Source organism: Manis pentadactyla, chromosome 9, assembly GCF_030020395.1.
Source record: "Manis pentadactyla isolate mManPen7 chromosome 9, mManPen7.hap1, whole genome shotgun sequence".
Lineage (NCBI taxonomy): Eukaryota > Metazoa > Chordata > Mammalia > Pholidota > Manidae > Manis > Manis pentadactyla.
Genome location: NC_080027.1, coordinates 31,934,307 through 31,950,724, shown reverse-complemented (window position 1 = coordinate 31,950,724; position 16,418 = coordinate 31,934,307). Strand labels below are relative to the sequence as shown.

Here is a 16,418-nt window from a genome sequence, read left to right as displayed (position 1 = left end):
GAGAACCGCGGGAGGGAAACTCTACACTCCACATCCACATGTGCATGTGGAAGGTCTGGAGGTCATGCAGAGCTGAGAGACGCTGGAGTTCAGCCAGAACTAAGCATTTGGTTGAGAACCTGGACCGACCACATTTTAGAAGCTAGGCTAGACCCACCTTCACAAGGTCTAAAACCAAGTCATAATTGGGAGAAGCTGATCTGCCAGTAAATTATTACCTGCCAGAGCAAAAATTTAATATCCTGTAAAGAAGATAACAAAATCCAGACTCAATAATGTAGCCTCACCAAGTACTATATAAAATAAAAGGTTATGGGAAAAGCAAAGAAGCAAGAAAATGTGTCATAGAGCCAAGAAAAAAAAAAAAAAAGACACACAGTAAAAATATATTCAGGGATTTTTGAAAGACGTGAAAGGAGACCATCACAGGTAAGGTGGGACTAAATATCTTAGAAGAGAAGGGGAAACGATCTATCAATATAAGTAAAAGTATTAAAATATTTCTAATCTCTGACTCAGATATTCTCTTTCTGGGATTTTATCTCAAAAATTATCAAAACTTCAGATGAAAAGTTTTTCCTTAAGGATGTTCATTATATTAATTTATACCTATAGATTATAACATAATCACAAAGATATTTTAATTATAATTCATAATAGTGAAAGGCAGAGAAAAATATTTATATAAAATTTTAAATAATGTTAAGCAGAGAGAAAATTATATCTATCCAATGACAGGAGAAAATGCATGCATAGAAAGAAAGAATAGATGGAAATCCACAAAAGTATTAACAGTGATGTTATCTTTGGGTACTGTGCAGGATTCCATATATTTTCTTAATTTTCTTGTTTAACTTTGTTACCATTTTCCAAGTTTTGTTCAATGAACATGTATTGATTATTGTAAATTAGTGTTATTAATTAAAAAGCCACAAAGATAAGCATGTGCAGGGTGGAGGGGAAGTGGGCATTGGGCTTAAGGACTGTCTGTTTTTTCTTTTCTTTCAAAAGTAGAGGAACAAACTGGCAGCTAGATGCTCTGAATGGACTAGGGTCTGACTTGATTATTTCTCTCCGGAGTCTTTCTCAGGGTATGTCCTATGGTAGGGTCTCCTCCCAGACTCCTTGCCAAGTTTCGTGAGATACAGCAATCAGCCCAGTTCCCTTCTGTCCAGGGACTGCCCACATGCAGTTCCCGCTATTATGTATTCCAGGTGCCATCTGCAGTACTGAAGTGGAAGAAGGGACACTTTAAAGCATAAAGATGAGAAACATGGAGTGAGAAAGAAATATTTGTCAGGATCAGATTTAAGAGCTCAACTATATAATAAGTTAAAATTTCCTGGTAAGTTTGTCCACATACACTGCATTATGCAACCCCGTGGGACCAGAGATGGAAGTGGGTGAGTCTGGTGGGTGGGAGGAGAGAGAGTAGGCAGAATCTCCAGGGCTGCACTCAGAGGAGACCAGGTGATGGCTCATACTGACAAGAAAGCAGATTATAGTCTGTAATGACCTAGGGGGTAGATTACAGTTTAATATACCTTTTTGTCTTCATCCTCCCACCACCTGGGGCTGGGGAAGGTACATGGGAAGGCAGTGGGACAGACACATGACCCTGAATCATCCCGAGATGATTTTAACATACCGCTTTGTTTCTGCTGTCTCTTATTCTACAGGAAAGATGCGCCAGTGGTGTTTCAATCAGTCTATAGGAACCTACTGATGCCCGTCAGTAACCCCATACTATTTTAAATGCTATGCGAGTTACAAAGAAAGGATTCTTCCTGTCTTCTAGAGGACTGCAGTCAGTTTGGGCAGCATGATTATGCTCACTAAACAGGGGTCAATAGATGGCAGCGTGATGAAAAAGTGTTGGGTAGAGAAAAATAGTGGTAGAGAAAGATGTTCAGGTGACAGTATTTGAATCACTGGAGAGACTCTTGGAGGAACAGAATCACATTTTGTCATCTCAAACGAAGCCAAGCTTTTTTTCTAGAGAAAAGAGAAATGGTACTTACGAGGCACACAGGAGCCAAATTTGTCAGGGAATTCAGATATCAAGTCGTCATTGATCCGATCTTTCATGGGGCCCAGGATAATCACCGGTCGGGTGTAGTTTACTGCAGAGAGGGAAAGGAAGACGCAGATGGAGAGAAGAGCCTGGAACCGACTGTAAAACTGTCCTGCAAGGGTGATTCTTAAGGCAAAACTGCCCAGCAGTAAGAACCGCGGAGGGCAATACTTCACTGGATAGACTGCCTATAAGCACTGCGGAGGGAATTCGGTGTTTGACGCTATGTTAGCTGTGCCCCCTTCCTGGAATTTACTAACGGGGAAAAGCAACGGCAGAGTCTGCCAACGAAAGGAAACATTTGGAGGGGTTTCACTTACTCTTACGTTTTGCCTACACAATGTCAAAACAACTACTGAATTTAGTCAATTGAGTGGGAGAAAAAAGATTTCAAAGCAGCCGTTTGGCCATTGTTTAGACAATGACTTTCAAAAGTAATTCTTAGTGGTAATGACACCTTATGTTTTGATAACTTCTGTTGCTCAGCTCAAAATATTTTCTATACTTTGTCAGGGTTTTCCAAATTCCTCTGTATGGTGGGGCTAGAAGGAACTCTAAAGTTCATTTGGAACAACTCCTCTTGCTTGAATTTTCTCTGTAATATCCTTGTCAAGAGCCACAAGGCTCTGTATGAACGGCTCCCAGAAGAAATGCAGGCTTCTGGAGCAGCCCGGAAGGACAAGTCTGCTAGAAAGCCCTTCTTAAGGCTGAGCTGTTCTCAGTTTCCTGGGGGGATTTATGCATGGGTCCTGGACGTGGAGCTCCTAGTGACTGAGATGTGCTCCTTCCCATTCAGGACCCTTCATCTGGAGGGCTGCTCCGTCCTCTTGGAGGTGTCATTGCCCATGCTCGGCAGGGAAGTTGTTTGTGTGGTGATAGGGCCACACGGAGAGCAGCGCCTAGTCAGGGGGCTGCTGAGGATTAGGCAGAGTTTATTCTCTAGCCCTTCACTTTTTCCCTCCTGTATTGGTGTCGCCTGTTATGTCCAGGATATCAGGAACCAGAGAATGCTGGGAAACTTACTTTCCTGCCTTGTGACAGGCTCGTAAGAAAGAATGAAGTCTTCTTGCCCTCCTGAGAAGAGAAGAGAGGAAAATTACACTGGACTAACAACCAGGCATAGGCCACAGCTACAAGGCCCTGCTCTGAAACACCAGAAATAGATACAGTTCAGGGTTAATCTTCCTTTTCCTCTTTCCTTGAACCATTCCAAGAATCCCTTCATCCTCATAAAACTCTTTGGCACTATTATAGTGTCAGGTTGTCGATGATCGTAATTCTAAGTAATGACTGGAGGCTGGGTATCTGCAGTCCAGCAGGGCAGGGACCTATGAGACTGCCTTCTGTTGGACGCTGAGAAAAATGGAGCAACATGGCCTCTACACCCAGCATTACTCCTTCAAATGAAATGTTGAGTTCAAGGAAAGGGATCCTCCCATTGTTTGCTGCTGCTCTATCAGAATTTCTCGATCTTTTATTTCATCTCCTATTTTATTTCCCAAAGCAGCACATTGTCCAAAGCAAGGGTCTGCTTGTTTCATTTATGATATTAAAAATTTCATCAGCATATAGCACAGGACATTGAGGACTTTAATGCTAATTCATCAGGAAAATGTTGGGTTAATTTAAGATAAAAAATTGAGGAGGACCTTCAATCAGTCACGGGTTATAATCACTGGTAAATCTGGCCTTGAAACTATGGAAAAAGACTTAAGGGAAGATGAAGTAGTAGAAGTGGCACCTCTCCAATGTCATTTGCCTTCTGATTCATGGTGGGCCTCAAGCCAACAAAAACCCATAGAACATCAAACCGGTTTTAGGCAATGATATTTTCAATTGTCTGTTTTACTCAGTTAATGAACTGGGCAGGAGATTAGCCTGGTTTAGCTGCAAACCAGCAGAGTTTACCCTTTTATTTGCATTAGATCCAGGACTACCTTTTGGGGAGGAAAGAGTTTAGGGCTATTGACAAGGACTTCTTGTATGCTGTTCTGTAGAGGAGTGTAATGTGAGGTAGTTTTCCCTGAAACCAAAGGGCAACAAGTCTCATATTGCTTAATTTCCTCAATACCCCTGAGACCCACTCATAGTCTGTCAATGCTACATGCTTCTCCTTCAATAGGCACAGCCTATTCTCAATCGGGAAAGGGGAGTGAATTTCATAAAACAAGTTAATATCACAGTTTTCAGAATGACAACTGATTTTGGGAAATTAAGCAATACATGGATAAAGCTGTGAAGTGTAGATATCTTTCCTGGAGACTGGGTAGCTGGGGTGGGGTGGGGGTGTCTTACTTTTTCAAGGTCTAAGTCACATCTTCCTTCACCCACCAGTGGGGCCTACTCTTAGAATGGCACTGCTAGGCCAAGCTCCTTCCTAAAGGCAGAGAGCGGGTCTTGATGCTCCTTCTAAGTGGCATCTACTCACAGCTGCTCTGAAAGTATTCAGGGGACTTTCCCACATCTGGGTATGTGAGGACTCGGATTCACAATTTTTTCTCATTCAGGAAAAAATGATTCTCTTTTAATAAACTAAGCTACTGAAATTCACAGAGGCTAGGCCAAAAATAATGAAGATGATTGCTAAACCACTGTTATCTAAAGCCTGAGATATGTAGAGGTCATAGGAATTCAGAAGATAATTGCAAAAATGGTTGAGGAAGGGGTGTGACTTTAAGGATAGAAGAATGGCAAGCTAACAGTGCAATGTTAGACTCTAACTTTACAGGGGGGGTAGGGAAATCTTCATGGAGTGAATAATGTGTGAGAGGAGAATCCTGGGACAGGATAACAAAAGTTTTTAAACATCAGGGGGTGCATATGCCTCTCCACTGGACTGGAATTCCATAAAGCCAATGACTAGGTTTTATTTGCCATTTGTGTCCCCAGTGCTTAAGGTGAGAAAGATGTCAATGAGTTTGCATTCTGATTTTAGTGGTAGGAAACAGGATGAGCAATGAGGTCAAAGATAAGTATTTATGTCAATATGCTTTCATTTTGGGAAGTGTGCTTTTCTCTAAATAAATATAATGCATCATGTTCCCATAGGAGTCTCTTTCCCATGGCCTTGCAAATCATTCTAATGGGATATTTTAAAGGCAAACCTTAAATAAGATATTTTGTGTTAGTATGCACCTGTGATTCAGAAAACTAGGACAAAGCAACAGCTTTGATGAACCTTGTCGAGGCCTGTAGTTTTTGTTTATCTGTGGTTTTTTGGTTTACTTTCTAACTTACAGAAGGCACCGGTTCCTGTTCAGAGGTCAGACGAGCAGAGAGTAGTGGCAACACCACATCTCTTAAATTAAGGCTCACGCCAGTCCTAAAGCCCCCGTGGTGCTCAGGTGCTCCGTAAGGAAGCCTGCAGGGCAGCTGTGCTAGCTGGTATGATGTAATAGCTGTGAATTCTGCACCTTAAAACAAATGTCACTTCATGTTCAAGAATGAAAAGCCCTACAGATAATGGGAAGGAGACTAAGAGGGGGAGGAAGAAAGGTCCCAGCAATAAAGGAAAGATGATTCATGTCTGTATGGTACTTTTCAGGCCATAAAGGCCTTTCACATCCATTCGCTTCTATTTTCCAGAGCCATTTACTTTGAGGAAGGTGCTCTGATGATCCCCATTTTACAGATGAAGAAGCCGATACTCAAGAGATGTTAATGGTAGCTGTTTGCTCAGCTAGTAAGTAATGGATTCAAGATTTAAGACTACATCTTTTTTAACTCCTGTTGAGTATATGACACTATCTCAGAAAGGCAAGAGATGCAGAGTTCTCTGTGGGTGCTGGGGTACAGGGGAAGAACTTACAAATGGAGAAAGTATGGGTGGCAGAGGTAGGAGCTGGTCCTGGGTCAGAGTCACAGAGAGGCCATTAGGCACTCCATCCATAAACACCAACTCTTTAAAAACAATGCTGCTGTGTCATCGCCATAAAATAGTCATCCTTAGTAGTTGTCCTATTTTCACTCAGGAGGTGCTGGTGCTTAGAAATAACAGCTGACAAAAAGGTACAAACTATTACTCGGTCTTGTTTGGCAACCGCCTGGCTGGAAGTGGGAGAACAGCACAGTGTGTGTGTGGACGCCTGCAGCTGGCAGACACTTAGCAGAGGCTGTGTGAACAGTCTCCATGAAAAACTGTGTTCACACTGGAAGCAATCATAGTAAGAGGTATTAGGAAGAAGACCCTAATACGTCCTCATGCTGGAGAAAAGCAAATGGATGTTCTTTAGACATTTTTGGAAACTAGGAAAGAGAGAGGGACGTGAAGGTCGGTGGCAGTGAATTTAATGTTCAAAGTTTAGTGTACATTTATGACTAGTAAGAATAAATGAGGTTGTTAGAGCCATGGTATGTTAGTGCCAGGAAAGGGCTTGGAGTTTATGGGGTTCATAGATGGCAAGTATGTAGCATGTGATATTACTCCCCCATTTCATGCCCTTGACAGACATCACAAATCGATCATTGCCTTCATCACTGCTGGGCCTCAACCTGGCCTCAGTACTTTCCAATACAACCCTTCAGACAGCTATTACCAATTGGTCAGTGTTAGAATCTTGATTAAAATCTATCTGCTTTCTCTGTTTTGACTCAAGCTACTCATTTTACATAGGGGAGAACTGAGGTTCAAAGACATTGAGGTTACATAGTGAATTGGTGGTTCAGTGCCTCCACAGGATGGTCAGAAGCTCAAATCACTTAATATACATAGAACCCTTAAAATCAGGTTTAGTTGCAAAGATGCTATATAAATGTTGCTGCTCATATTAATCTGATAGGTAGCATGGAATGGTTGAAAAGCACTGGATAAAATATGAAGAGGCTTGGATTACAAACTGTAAGGAAGAGTGGAAATGTATGGGATTCAGGATTAAAATGTCTTGGTTGCACCGGCAGTAAGATAGGTGGCCTCTTGTAGCATCAGCGTCCTCATCTGTAAAGTGGAGTAGTGATACAAAGTCTATCACATAATTTTGTTGCAGAAATCAAATGAGAAAATAGCTTTATAAAGTCTAAAGAACTAGAGGAAATGTAAGGGTGATACTTGAGAAGAGTGGAGAAAGGAGAAGAATATGGGCATCATTTGACTGATTCCAGTGCAAAAGTCTTGGGTCCCCTCATATCAGCACCTCAATTTCACGCAGCAGATCATTTCTTCAAGATCCTTGTTTTGGGAATCCTACTTAACTGATGAACACTGATGGGTTAGAAAGATAATCATGAGCTCCCCCATGCCTATAAAGATACGAAGAGCTTTCCTGAGGCTTGAGGAAGGCAGGTATTCAGCTGTAGAGATTTGTGGTCTCCATTATATCTACCTGGTCTTTATGGCATCCCAATACAAGGGCAATTGAAAGCAAATTAGGAAATAACCACACCTGCAAGCCTGCACAGTACTACTTTGTTGACAGACAAAAATCTGGATTAGCCTATAATCAGGACAGTTTTGAGATGGCATTTTGCATAATTAGACAGTGTACACTCTAATGGCATTGTAGCGAGTGTTCAGTATGGCTGGATTTTGACACAAGTAATTATTCTATAATGTTTGAGATGATGCAGCAACGGTCTGGGCTATTTATTAGCAATTGAGGTCTAAATTTCTAAATTGAGGTGTAAATACGTGTGTATCTCAGGAAATGTTTGAGGCTTTGAAGCAAGGTTGGTGCAATATGTAAGTCCAGGATGCAGTGTGAATGGTGCCCTCTGGAGTTGTGAAACAAAATGGCCTAGGCCTTTGTTTCTAAGCACTGACCAATTTTTTATTTTATTTTATTTTTTTAGCCATTTTGTCCCAGAGTGGACATGGAATGGTTCTAAGAGTAAAAAACTAACACCTGGACATAAGTGAAAAAAGGATCTTTTTAGTATTTGTTTATACTGCTAGTCACAAAATCTAAGTTTGTCGTAATTATAGCAAAAGCCAGGAATTTGATAGAAAAATGCAGCCTATTTTGATTTCAAAATGGCAATGTCCGGAAAGCAAGACTCTGTGTTTTTCATGCCACTGTGTTGCTTGGAAAGTTTCTTCCTCACCTTATCTAGCTGGTCTCATCTTTCCAAAGCTCAGCTTAAGGGCTACTTCCTCTTTAAGTCATCTCTGAAGCCCCCACTATTCTTGGGCTAGACTTTTACCCTTGAAACTGCCACACTTTGTTCATTTTTTATTGATTTCTCTCTCCCATTTTATGTGTGCTGAGTTCCAGAGTCGGTTGAGATTCATGTTGGGTCTCATTGGGCCTATGAGGAGAGCGTGACAGATGGTAGTTGCTGAATGAATAAATGTATATGCCTCTGTAATTCCTCATATATCCATCCTGGAGAAATAAATACCATTTTTTTCCTCTCAGCTATGACAAAGGCTCTTCTTACTTTGATTCATTTGTAAAGAAAGCAATCTGGGTGGCTGACCTCTATAACCTCAGCTGAGACCCAGAACAATAGAGATGATTGGACTCCACATGTGCTCTAGGAATATCACAGAGTCCAGGTCCAGTTCTTCTCTTTTCATAGATAATTGAAGCTGCTTGCAAGTGTTTCCTTTATTCACTCAATAAACATTTATGTGCACCTATTATTTGAGAGTGAGGAGAATTACTGATGTCACCATGGAACATCACTACCAGAAACTTGCCAAGCAGCTGAAACCCTTGGCCCAATTTTTGTAATAATCATTCTGGGAAGAATATTGCCATCTCTGGAAGAGAAAAAATGTTTCCAAAGGAAAAGTAGTTCTTGTATGTACTTTACATAAAAAGGATTGAAAGAACAAGGTCTGATGTTTCCCCTTTCTACAGTTTCTACAGGATGGAAGGACAACACTTAAAACTAGGGCATCAAAGAAACTAGGGGTATTGGTCTTCATGAAACTGAACACATGTCACATTTTTCCTTATAGTAAGTTAAGGGTACCTCAGGTGTCAGTCAGGAAGACAATCTTTGGTCACTTCTTGGCCTGGTTTCTGTTTTAAAATCAAATGAAGAGAGTGGGGAGGCAAGTATTTCCCCAAGTTGGGATAATCATAAAATTGTAAGAGTAGGAAGAACATAAAAATATTAAGACCATGTTGAGAACAAGAACCCTTTGAGTCCTTGCATTAGTAAAACTTGTCATTCTGTTGAGGAAGAAAATTAGATGGTTCTCATATTATTTGATCAAGGGTATCTCATCACAGGTTTTCTCATTTCATTTTCTGGTGCATTTCCTCTTCCTCCTTTGGACCCTACCTCTCCCTTCCACCTTTCCTCTTCTGTGATTTTTTTCCTGTTTGTCACCCAATCTGATTCTCCAAATCCTTTCTCAAAATCCAAATTGAATTTCTCACATACTAAGAACACTATGTGACGCCCCATCTCAAAAACAGGCATGTACCATGCTGTCATGGAAAAACAAAACCAAAAACGATTGCAGTTTTCAATTAATACAATATTCAAGGAAAAAAACAACAACTGATTTCTCTCTTGGTAGCTGTGGGTCATATGTACTGGGCCTGCAGTTTTCTACTATCCCTGGCAATTGTGTTTTGAGTAGCCCATTTCACTAAGGAGAATAAATAAACATTACAGAAATTGTAAGGATCCCAATGATAATGTATGACAATGTTAGTCACCCAGACCCAGTAAGTAGGTGGTAAGAAACCACAAGAATGGATCAAAAGAATGTGCTTGGTGTTTGGTGAATCTTTTTATACACTAAGCAAATGGCTTGAGTTGACCAAAGACCAGACATAATTTTTAAGTCGTTACCTACCTTTTAATTAAGCTTTCTGATTCAAGATTGGTTCACTTAAAAAAGAAAAGTGACTTCCTTCAACATGAGAGGATGAAACTTTTTCATCACTTCCCAACCATCAAAAATACAAAGTTAGATATGTCACAGTATCTACCTTAAAATATTAATCAGGGAGAGAAGAGATATAAAAGGTTCACACTCAGTTAAAAAGGAATACTGTAACTTACAAAGATTTCTCTTGTAAAGGGGAGTCAAAAATAGAAAGAAAGGGCACACTGAGAAGGAAAACAGCACTCTAATGACTTTGCAGCCCTCCTGCAGGGAGAATAAATTATTTGGGGGGCAGCACGTCACAATCCACCAGGTTGAACTTTCCCCCCACTTTCTCCAGGAGAACTGCCTCCCCAGGCCACAGCCCGCTGAGGTGGGAACTGTGTGTTAGCAAGACCGTGTTGCTGGCACAAATCACACAGGAGTCCACAGACGGCCCTAGTGTCTTTTGTACTTTTCCACATCAAACGATGATTTCATTTCAAGCCATTTGCTTTGGATGAGGATGAAAAGGGCAGCAATTTGAAAAACAGTTACAGCAAAAAACTCTGAAATGACCACCACAGGCAATGGAGCAATTGCAAAGGAAAGAACCACAAACCAAAGCAATCACTTACGGCAGCTACTTTCGCTATCGCTGGCATTAGAAGAAGCATGTTCTGCAAGAACAGCACAGCAAATTAAAGAGATACCAAGCATTGGAGAGCAGCCAGAACTTAAAGGAATACACTCATGCAAGGCTACTACAAGGGTGAGCAAAAGGCAAGTGAAAGGCTGCAGAAGAGACCGCATTTAGAAAACTCAGACTAAGACGGAAAAGATGAAAACTTTATCTCCACTTCACAGGACACTGCTACTTGATTGCTGTGTCTTCTTTTTAGCCAACAGGAAGGTATCTTTCATTACAAAAAAGATGTATAATGTCAATCCAAGCACTTTTAAAAAATCAATACTTTGACCCATTCATAGGGGTCAGGCTTTCCAGATTTGTGTTACAAAGGTCAGTGTGTCTCATATGGATGTTTCTTGATGATAAATTCAGGAGCTTCTGGTGTGCAGGCACTGTTTTCCTGCAGGCTTTTTGTTTCTCTGTGTCAGCCTTTAGGCATTATGTGGACTATTGCATTTCAAATTGCTAAGCTGATCCCCGGAAGCCCTTGAATTTTATTTCTATTTAAAAGTATCTAAACTAATTCTCAGGATGAGAAGGGATTGTGGAAGGTCTTTCTTGCTTCCATGAGTGAGTAGAAAATCTTGGAGGAAGAAATGAGTCACTGAAAAGTGTATTATGAATCAGTTCTGTATCTCCTTGTTTTTATTTTAAGATTTTTGCTTTGGTAGCTATAGGGGTTTTGGAAGAATGGAACAGGCAGGAGATAAATGGCCTGATACCAAGCACAGATTTCTGGCATGAATTATGTTTTTAATTCATGTTGAATGACTTGCTTGTACTGTGATATTTCAAATAGTTTTTCAGAAAAACACAGTTTAGCTAACATAACAGAGCTGCATATGCCAGATTTAGAGCTTTTATTTCCAAAAATCACTTCCTCTCATCTATACTATATATTAAGTTATAGGAGATAAATTTATCAATGGATCAAGTCCTTTATAGTATCAGGTTAATTAAGTGAAGAGTATGTGATATTTGATTTCTGAAGTTCATTAGCAATTCAGCTTTTTAAAAAGTGACAATTGTACATTTTTAGAAAAAGGAAAAGAACATATAAAATTCTTCAGTAAAAAAGTATCTTGAAATATTTTCATATTATAGATTCTTGCCAATTGGATAATTTGTCTTCTATCTTTAGCTTTATTGAGGTTAGTTGACAAACAGTTGTAATACATTTAAACTGTAAAACGTGATGATCTGATACACTGATATGTCGTAAAAGGAGTCCCACAGTCAAGTTAATTCGCCTCCTGGATGAATTAGTTTCAGAGCATGAAACTAATGAAAACAAAAGCATGGGTTAAATTCACATGAATCATCTCTCTTTGTGTTGGTGTATCATTGGAACTGCATCATAAATTTAGGCACACATTTTACATGTGTAAAAAGGCACTAGAGAAAGAAGTGTGGGTGAATCAGTACAGACGCGTTCTCTGCTACTGGAAAGTCAAGGCACACACCCCAATAATGGTGTATCTTCATTTGCATGATTATCTTGATAAGTACATTGAACTGGGGATGACAGGGTTTTTTTTGTTTTGTTTTGTTTTTGACTTTTAAAAATATTTAGCATGAAGCCTCACTATATATGGAGAAATTTAGAACTAGGAAGTATTTTATTTAAAAAACATTCTCTCTTAGCATCAAGATATCATATCAGAATTCTTCCACTTTGTAGGTAAAGAGAAATTGAAAATATGTTTCAAATTTTGCCCAACAATAGCATGAATTGACAAATCACTTTTCCTAGAGAAATCTGTTCAAGTTTTAAAAAGTAAACAAAAATTTGCACATTCTGGATTCAAAAGGGCACCATTCATATTTTTGACTCTAATAGCAACACTTTTTAGTGATGCTCATTTATTGACAATATATTAAAATGTTTCTTCTCCTTTCCCCCAACTGAAAATTTAGAAACTCTCTCTGGTGGACTTGATGCTATTCAGATAATGTCAAAATCAGTATTTCAACTTGAGCCACTAATTCAAGAAAACTTTTATGACCTATTCCATAACAGACTCAAAGATAAAGTTTTCATCTTTAATGAGACCAGTAGTTACTCTTGATCAGATTTGTGTTTTCTATATGTACAATTCTTTAAAAAAAAGTCCAAAGTAACAATTTGAAGGACGAAAGTTATCATTACACAGGATTATACAAACAGCCCTTGAAAACAAAGTCTAGCTCAGTGCTATTTGTTTTATGTAAATGAAATGAACGGCTTCTGAAAATATTTCCTGTAGTTGTTAAATTAAAGCAAAACAAAATGAACAAAAGAAATGAACATGTGCTACAGCTGCAAAAGACACAAAACTCTGTTCTTATTTCATTGGTGCCTGCACAATGGGGTTAGTATTAAAGAAAGAAAAATCATAGCACAGCATATTAATGTACAAGATCATTATTTTTTACTGCTCAGTGCAGGGAGATTCAGACTAAAGGCATTTATAACTAGAAAATTGAAAGGCTTAACATACTTTATTTTCCACTCTATTACTATAAAATGAAGACCTGATTATGTAGTGCAGCTAATAAATCACTGATAGGAAAACATATTAATACGTATCTAAAACTTTATCATACAAACGTTTCAAGCAGGATCACTGCAAGTCAGAAAAAAAATCAATCAGAGTTAATAACAAAGAATTATTTACACAAGACCAAATAGCTTAATGTTCACTTTTTGAGAATGCATGTACCTTTTGACTATAAAACAGCTCCTTTACTAATAGCAAAGTACAACCCAGTCATGGAATTCGGCAAGGTCATTCAATATTTCTGGGTGAAAAAGCAGAAGTAAGGACATGAAGTACATTTCTGCTTTCCTGTTCTAGAACATTTAGCTTGCCCTTTCTTTCAACATGGCTTCTTGCTCTCTGGGAGGGTATTAGGCAGCAGAGCAAGGAATGCCGTGTTGGCATCCGGACCATGCTGGTCACATCACACGATCAGAAAGGGAAGGTGTGAACTGCAACAGAAGTTACAGTGCCTGGCACACTTTGCTTTTAAATGCTGACATGCAGAACAAAACGGTTGAAAATTGCTTTGTAGGAGCATTCACAGCTAGGTAACAAATAAAACTTGTATCTTGTGCATGCTAGGAGTGAAAGGCCCTCAAGAAAAGGAACAAAAGCCAAACTCAAAAGGAAAGGAAAAGAAAAGAAAAGTTACAGAGACCATTCCTTGGGAACTTACTCAGAGTCTTTGTTCCATAACCGTCGTCACCTAATCCGGGGATGTCCTGCATGGAAGTCCCCAGAGAGAGCAATGAGAGAGGAAGAACAGCCACGGAAGAGGAAGGAAGAAGTCAGTGGAGTTGAAATGGATACTACCATGACAGACCGTGTTGCCTAAGCGATCTGGATCCCACTCTCTTCTTTTGAGACAGATTTCACCCCAAACTCCCTGGGCTGAGACGCAAAGATTTGTAAAGCAACTCAAAAGGTTGCAAGTCAGGAAAAAAAAAAAATCAGAAGATTGTTATAAACAAGAGGAAGATTCAGCAAATGCCATTTTGTCCACAGTCAGTGTTGCCACTGAAACAAACCATGTAGAGGAATGATCCACTCTGAGTTTCAGGGCAAATTCTTCAGTTTTGTATCCATCCGTAAATGCTCACTGCTCAGTAAGGACATGTTTAACACTTCTCGAGAGGGAGACAGTGAGCAAGAGCGCTAGTCATCAACATAGGGAGTTTCATCGCTCCCAATTAGCTAGCATTCCAAAAAATATATGTGGCCATGGAAGCCAGTATTTCTGTCCAGAAAATAATTTGTCTCAAGCCCTTAGAGAGTTGCATGATAGAAAAGGCAAGCCAGAGCCAGTCCTGGTCACAGATAAACGCTGGCAGGAAACAAAGTCCCAGCTTCCTCAAGGCCTCTCCAGGGCATTCTGCAAAGAAGAACCACGTCAAGGGAAGGATCCAGACCACGGCCAAACACTGATCACAGTAGTAAGCCCTCGCCTGCCTGCCTGCCGTGTTGGTTTGCCTAGGTGTGTGGCGTGGCGGAGCCTACATCGTGCGTGCTGCCCGTGAAGGATTTTTTTCTCTTATGTTGCATGTGACGTTCTACTTGAGAATCTACTTACGTTCAGGATCACTGGTTTCCTGCTCACTCTGCTCCTTGTTCTTGTAGAATGGGAATTTTCGTGAAAAGATGAAGCTCTTTTTACGCTTGTCATTGAATGACTGTGAAGGAGAAAAGGCATGGGGCAAAAACAGGGGACTTCTAATTGTTGTCACACTCATGCTGACAAAACAACTAGTTTGTAAAAGCAGAGAGAGCTGCAGTGACGCAAGCAGGTCGTCCAAAGAGGTGCCTGAGGGTCCTAAAGGTAGATTTTATTTTCAGGGAGAGTAAATTCTGAATAAGGACACCTTGGAAAATTGTCTCTTAAAACGAAAGACTGGTTGCAGATAAATGATGATGGAGGAGTAGAGTCTTAAGTGGGAAGCAGGACCCAAAGTCTCTGCCTCTCTAGGTGCCCATCCATCACCTTAGACAGGTCACTGAACCTCAGTACCTTCCTCACCTGTATGAGGGTAGTGATAGCAGTTCTTGGGATGTGAGACTAATGTAAGGCAGTGTAAATGTAAAGTGCTGTACAAATATCATCCTTATCGTCGTCATTATCACCAGGTAGAAAAGGCTTTATTAAAGACACGAGGCCCGTCAGTGTCTGGATGTCATTTGTAATAACTTGAATCTGAGTTACTTCAGCTTGGATTTAATTAAAAACACACAGAGAAGTGTGTAGATTTATAATAGATGATCATTACAGTCTCACACACAGATACGTAATTATAACATTTTCATTCAAAAGAGATTTTAAGGACATTTGAGCTCCCAGCCCTCATTTTGTAGACAGGGGGCAAGAGGCTCAGAGAGGTTGACTCCCTTGCCAATATCACAGAGCTCGTTGGTGACAGCCAGGATGTTGTCAACCAAAATCTGTTAAAATTACTGCTAAAAAGGTATTAACCTGATATTCACTCAAGCAAGGAAGAAATAATGTCATATATTCTGACATGACAAAATATAACGTAAGGGCTATTTTAAAAATGTAAATCACTCCACTAGCTTACATAAGGCTGCATGAAAAATAACAGTGATATACATAATATAATACATAAACTAGAACTTTTGTATTCAAGTAAATATCATATGCTTGCCTAAAAGGCTCCTTAAGACAATTCCATTTATTCCCACTCTTGCTGTTATGTAAATGCTTTGTGGAATTCTTCCTTAGGAAATATCTTCATAGTCCTTTTACAAGCAAGTCTTAATAATTTCATATTCACATATCATTTAAAAAATACTTTTTGCCAGTTTGATCACCATCCTTATTTGACTGATTTGGCTTGGAGAATTTCTAAAGAACAAGATTTGTTACTATATAGGTACGGAAATGAATGTGTTGAACACTTGAAAGGTCATTTACAAGGGTACTCTAGAGCAGTTTTAGCAATGGCAGCTGGTAGGAATAAATGTAGAGCCAGCAAGGTGGCTACCTGGGCAGAAAGGCTCTTGTTTGGATGTATGTACTCTGGTCCATTGGTGAGAATCGCTTCTATGCCCTTCTGGATTTGAAGCATGACAAAATGGTGTAAATAGCTTATTTTCTGTATATACTCATGCACTCCTATGTCAAATACCCATTTTGGTAGTCATGTTCATTTAGGAAACATTAAGTACTAAAATTTTGGTGCTGTCATTCAGCAATTCAGTTACAAGGAACTTTAACCAAATTCAGTGGGGCTTAATTTCATGTGCCATTAATAAGGCTTTAAGAAAAACAGTAAATCAAATATTTAATAATTTCCAAAATTAAGGGACATATTTTATGGCTTCATATTAAAATACTAGGAGTACCGTCTTAGGGGAAAA

At 39.6% G+C, this 16,418-nt stretch overlaps 1 protein-coding gene across 19 annotated transcripts in view; it reads right to left on the bottom strand.

Annotated features, from left to right (window-relative positions):
* DLG2 (discs large MAGUK scaffold protein 2) overlaps positions 1–16,418 on the bottom strand; it is a 1,919,888-nt gene that overhangs the window by 9,506 nt on the left and 1,893,964 nt on the right. For 11 of the 19 annotated variants that reach the window (XM_057507175.1, XM_057507177.1, XM_057507179.1 and 8 more), the window contains 3 exons: positions 14,620–14,719; positions 3,098–3,148; positions 2,022–2,123 (listed from right to left, as the gene is read on the bottom strand). In XM_057507175.1, coding sequence (XP_057363158.1) covers positions 2,022–2,123; positions 3,098–3,148; positions 14,620–14,719 — 253 coding nt within the window. Of the gene's footprint in view, positions 1–2,021; positions 2,124–3,097; positions 3,149–13,725; positions 13,772–14,619; positions 14,720–16,418 lie in introns of all 19 variants that reach the window. The other 8 variants (XM_057507176.1, XM_057507178.1, XM_036895425.2 and 5 more) reach the window with 1 other exon arrangement.